The sequence below is a fragment of the Haematobia irritans genome, chromosome 2 (genome assembly GCF_050003625.1).
Source record: "Haematobia irritans isolate KBUSLIRL chromosome 2, ASM5000362v1, whole genome shotgun sequence".
NCBI lineage: Eukaryota > Metazoa > Arthropoda > Insecta > Diptera > Muscidae > Haematobia > Haematobia irritans.
Genome location: NC_134398.1, coordinates 207,799,182 through 207,805,120, shown reverse-complemented (window position 1 = coordinate 207,805,120; position 5,939 = coordinate 207,799,182). Strand labels below are relative to the sequence as shown.

At 33.7% G+C, this 5,939-nt stretch overlaps 1 protein-coding gene across 1 annotated transcript; it reads right to left on the bottom strand.

Annotated features, from left to right (window-relative positions):
* Nucleotides 1-801: 801 nt before the first annotated feature.
* On the bottom strand, nucleotides 802-3,913 carry LOC142225255 (uncharacterized). Its single transcript, XM_075295028.1, has 3 exons — nucleotides 2,526-3,913; nucleotides 1,101-2,469; nucleotides 802-912 (listed from the first exon to the last, which is right to left on the bottom strand). The coding sequence occupies exons 1-3, from the start codon at nucleotides 3,911-3,913 to the stop codon at nucleotides 802-804; spliced, it is 2,868 nt and encodes a 955-aa protein (XP_075151143.1).
* Between the last annotated feature and the right edge of the window lie 2,026 nt (nucleotides 3,914-5,939).

Sequence of the window (5,939 nt, the reverse complement as noted above, 5' to 3'; positions counted from 1 at the left end):
CCTGTCAAGATGGACGTCCTCTCTGTAATGTAAATATCAATGTGAACGATCTGTCCCGGATATTGTGGAATTGGTGTCTCTTGAAGATTTATGTTATTTGGGTGTCGATCATATTTATTTTCTTTACATATTTTGCATAGTTTGGTCACCTTCTTTATTTTAGCTGTCATCTGAGGGAAGTAACATCGTTCGAGAAGTTGAATTTTATTTTCAAAAGCATTTCTATGTGCCCTAATATGTTCGTTTATTACCTCTGCCTCTTGATCCGATTCATCAATGATATCCGCTACCATTTTTCTTGTGTAGAAAATTTTAAATTTGAAGAAGTTTGTGGAGTATATTTCTTGTATCTTGCCAAGTATTTGGTCAGTAGTCTTTATGCAATTTGTTACTGAGGGGTTTAAGAATTTACTTAAAATTTCATTAAGTCGTTCTTCGGTGAAATTAGGTTCCAAAATAATATGACGATGGTATGTTGGAAACACGATCTGGAATTCGTATGACGGTTTTTCATGTTGTTCTATTATTATCTGGTTCTTAAAGACGTTTATTGGTGCGTCAGTAAATTGGATGAGGTTATTAGGTGAGCTCTGAACACTATGTTGTGTAGCAATTATTGAGTTTATCTGAAATACTTGTTGAGGGGGTCTAGATAATGCATCTGCAACAACGTTAGTTTTGCCTGGTTTATAGAGAAGTTCGTAATTATATTCCTCCAGAGACGCTTTCCATCTTTTAAGCCTGCTGTTCGAATTCTTGTTTGATAGTACGTATGTAAGAGGTTGGTGATCCGTAAAAATTTTAATTTTCGCGGAACCATAAAGATAATTCCTCAGCGTTTTGATTGCCCAGATAATCGCGAGCATTTCTTTTTCGTTTGTTGCGTAATGCTCTTCCGCTTTGTTCAGTGTTCTGGAAATAAAAGTAATAGGTCTACCATCTTGTTCCAATACCGCGCCGATTGCGTAGTTTGATGCGTCCGTGGTGAGGTGGAACTCTTTCTCGAAATTGGGGTAGGTTAGTATAACATCTTCTGATACTAACGTTTATTTAATTTTGTCAAACGCATTTAATGCGTCATTGCTCATTTTGATCTTCACTTTGCTGGACATGTTTTTGGACATTTGTCCCTCCTCCCCTCTTAAAAGCACGGTTAAGGGTTTTGCCAATTTGGCATAATCCTTTATAAAGCGTCGGTAAAACCCTGACATACCTAGAAACGATCTCAAATCCTTTATTGTTTCAGGGATTGGGAATTTATTAATCGTTTCCACTTTTTTTGGATTTGCTCGTATTCCTTTGTCTGAAATCAAGAAGCCCAGAAATTCTACCTCTGTTTTGAGAAATTCACACTTGTCTAGTTGAACTTTCATGTTGGACAACTCTAATGTGTGAAAAACCTTTTCGAGATTTTCAATATGTGTCTGTTCGTCCTTACCAAATATGATGATGTCATCTATATAGACATAGCAGATCTTCCCGATGTGTTCGCGCAATATATCATCCAAGGCCCTTTGAAAAATTGAAGGGGCATTTCTAAGACCGAACGGGAGTCGCGTAAACTCGTACTTCCCGTTATTAACCGAGAATGCGGTTTTCTCCATATCACTTTCTTTAAGAGGGATTTGATGGAATCCGCTTTTTAAATCTATTACAGAAAAGAATTTATTCTGACCCAATTGAGAAAGAACTTCATTAATCTCAGGAATAGGATATCTATCGGGGACTGTGACCATATTGAGTTTTCTGTAGTCAATAACTACTCTAAATTTCTTTACCCCTGAAGCATCCATTTTTTTCGGTACGATCCATACAGGTGAGTTGTATGGTGATTTTGAGGGTCTAATAATGCCCTGAGTCAATAGTTCTTTTATTTGGCGTTCGACTTCATCTTTTAAATGCATGGGATATGGATAGCATCTGGAGTAAATAGGGTTATCGGTATTGGTTCTTATTTCGCCTTTGACTGATGTTGTATACGTAAGCGATTCATTTGGTTCGGAGAACAGATTAGGATATTTCTGGATTATTTGATTAATTTTGGACTCTTGTTCCTTAGTCATATGATCAGATCTTATTTGTATGTTGTTAATTGATTGTGAAACCTGTTGCTTTAACCGTATTTTTATGTTGTCTCCTATGGTCATATAATTTTCTGCAGTGTAGATAACTGCTGATAGGCTCTTCAGAGTATCGTTTCCCAGTATCGCATGAAACGATGTTAAAACAGGTAGTAAAAAGAATTTAATGTTAATTTGCTTCAAACCGAAGAGATTTAGAAATGTATGGTGGGTTATAGCAGTTTTGCCTCCAACGGATTTTGCGTAGAATTTTACTTTGTTTGGGTGACTTGATTTTACTAGGGAATTCTGTATATAATTTTTATTAGATCCTGTATCCACTAAGATTCTTAGGACCTCACCAGAGCTCGTCTTAACTTCAAAATATGGCAAAGACGAGCTTTCTAATCTAAAAAATTAATGTCAGCTGCTTCGAGAATATCAGTTGAGCTCTCCTCATCATACCGACTATCCACATTTTCGACATATTCTGGAAAATCTTGGAGATTATTTTCGATACCATAAGTCATTGCTTGTTGGTAGTATAATTCATCCTCGTTAGCGTGAACTTGACCGTTTATTTCCTGGTCAGTACTTTCTATGTGGAAATTTCGTTGGAATTTTTGGGGTTGTTGGTATGTTTGTTCTGGTGGTCTTTTCCCTGTGAAATCATTATTTTGTCTTGGCCTATTCATGTAGTTAACGGCACGTGACTGCATTGATTGGTCTATTTCCATAGGAACAGGCTTTGGTTGAGGTTTCGGAGCGAGTGGACGTGGTGGTGGGTTATTGTGGTTTGGATTGATATTCTGATATCGCTGAATTTGGGTCGGGAATTGTCGGTTCCGATTGAAGTATTGTAAGGGTTGGGAATTATTGTTAAAGTATTGGGGTTGATGCTGTTGGTAAATGTTTTGGGTTCTAAGGGGTACAGATGTTACTTGAAGAAATGCATCATGAGTTCTGTGGGAGACTTGGGGTCTAAAATTTTGATTGGTTTTTGGGTGTTGTGGGAGTTTGGTATTTTTACCATAGGCGTGTTCTGTACGGAAGTTTTGGTTTTGCATTTTTAGACATAGATGGAGTGCCTGTGGGAGAGTTGTTGGCTCCCGAATGCATAACAATTTTGCGAGGTCGCCTCTTAGTCCACGAATGAAAGTATCCAAAGCTTTATCCCTATAGGTTTGGATTAGAATATCCATGGCTTCTTTACCAATAGTCATACACGAAATATTATTTATTATTAGAGAAAGGTGGGTGTAAACGTCCTGATAGAAATCTTGAACTGTGTTATTACCCTGAATAAGAGTGGTCATTTGGTACTCTAAAGTACCAAGATCACGTTTATCAGCATAATGCAATGCTAGACAGCGCGAAATAGATTCCCAGTTCAAGGGAGTATTGTAAGATTCGAGAGCAGCATCGGCCGCCCCAATTATTTTATTTCTGATAACATTCAGGATTGCAAAATATTTCGGAGTACCTCTCGTTGATTCGTACAGGTTTAAAACCCGTTCTACACTCTTCTTCCAAGAGCTAAATTCTGTGTGATTGCCGGAGAATTCCCTCAGGCAGCGAACTATATCGGGGACCTTGTCTAAATCCGTAAGGTTCTCTCTATATCGTTCGTCTATACCTTGATCTATCCCTGAAATATCCGCATTGGGATTTAACATATTCTCTACTACATTTCTGCATTGCTCCCTACAAATTCTAGTTACTACATTAATGATATCTGCCTCAGATTGAGCATTATGATTGATAGGTGGGATGGGTGGGATGTTAGGATTGTTGGGTTGATTATTGGGAGGAGTTAATATTGGAGGGCGGATTAGATTATTTGGATTTGACATTTTATCAAGATATTTATAGTTTAGTAAGGAATTTGAAAATATGATTCGTTTTACAATTTCGTGTTTAAATTCAAAGGTCAAGGTTATAATATTTTGTAAATTTTTTTTTTTTTTCGATATTTGTAGTTTAATAAGGATTTGAAAATATATTACAATTTTCGTGTTTGAAAAAAATTTGTTCTTTTTATTGTTATTAACGATTTTTAGGATTCAAGTATAATTAATCTTATGGAAAAATAAAAATCAAATACTTATAATATCTTAACTAAAAACTCACAACCAAATTATAGCTGATTTCATCTTGGGGGTAGATCTTTCTTTATGTAGATTTGATCCTTTTGCGTTTTCAATCTGGTGACACGGTTTCCCTTTTTGTTCTTGGCAGGTATTCAGTTCACTATTAATTGCTTTAGTATCCAGTTCACTATTTTTTATTGCTTTAGTGTCCTTTTTTACTATTTTAATGTTTAGTTTAAGAGTTTGCACCAATGATACACTTCTTGAGTGTTACTTTTCTCACTACTTTAGTGATTTTTTTTTTTTTTTTAATGATACACTTCTTGAGTGTTACTTTTCTCACTACTTTAGTGATTTTTTTTTTAAATGATACACTTAAGTGTCTTTGAATATTTTTTATCTTAAAGATTTTTCACTATTTTAGTGTTCTTTTTATTTAAAAATGATACACTACTTGAGTGTCTTTTAATATTTTTTATCTTAAAGATTTTTCACTATTTTAGTGTTCTTTTTATTTAAAATCATACACTACTTGGGTGTCTTTTAATATTTTTTATCTTAAAGATTTTTCACTATTTTAGTGTTCTTTTTATTTAAAATGATGCACTACTTGAGTGTCTTTTAAATATTTTGTTGGGCGCCAGTTAGTTTATTTTAAAATAAAACTATCATTTCGAGTGCTTGACTACGACTGAAACTTTATTAATGATATTAAGCTTATAAATTAACAATTTCACTTACGTTAACATTTCTTTTTGAATTCTATTTGGCAATAAGAAAACATGAGCTTATTAACAATTTCACTTACGTTAACATTTCTTTTTGAATTCTATTTGGCAATAAGAAAACATGAGCTTATTAACAATTTCACTTACGCTAACATTTCTTTTTTTAAGTTCTATTTAACAAAATGCCAATAAGTGAGAATGGTTTATGTTGCAATATGAGAAGTGACTTATTTAAATGTCATTTACCCTTTGTGAATGGTTTATGTTGCAATATGAGAAGTGACTTATTTGAATGTCATTTACCTTTTGTTCAATAAATTGACTGAATGCAAAGTTTGCAAAAGTTAAAAGAATAAAATTGTTGTTAACTTATACCACGTATGTACTTACATACAATTTAGAAGATGGTGTTAGGAGGTTTTACGATACCTTGCCATCGGCAAGCGTTACCGCAACCTAAGTAATTCGATAGTGGATGGCAGTGTTTAGAAGAAGTTTCTACGCAATCCATGATGGAGGGTACATAAGCTTCGGCCTGGCCGAACTTACGGCCGTATATACTTGTTATAGTTAAATATTCCTTATATGGTGGGTGTCATAATTTTACTTTTGCAATTATTAAATTATTTACTTAAAACAATTTGGACAATGCAGAAGATTTTGAAATTTTGGACTACTTTTGGCGAATAATGAATATATATACCGAGTTTTATTTTTCTTTACTCTTCTATTTTATAAACCAAGTTTTCCCTTTATATATTTTTAATTAAGTTGATTTAAAAAATTGATAAATTGATACAAAGAAAAAACTATCACCAAAATATTTCTAATTAAATAGTTGATTGAAGTGGAAAAGTTTTTCAATTAGTACAATGGTTGATACAATTAACTTTTTAATAAAGATAGAAAAATTAAGTTAATTAAGTCAATGAAAATTTTCAATTAAAAAATTAATTGATGCAATTAACTTTTTAATCAAACTCAGAAGACTAAGACAATTAAAACAAGTGTATACGGCCGTAAGCTTATGTACCCTCCACCATGGATTGCATAGAAACTTC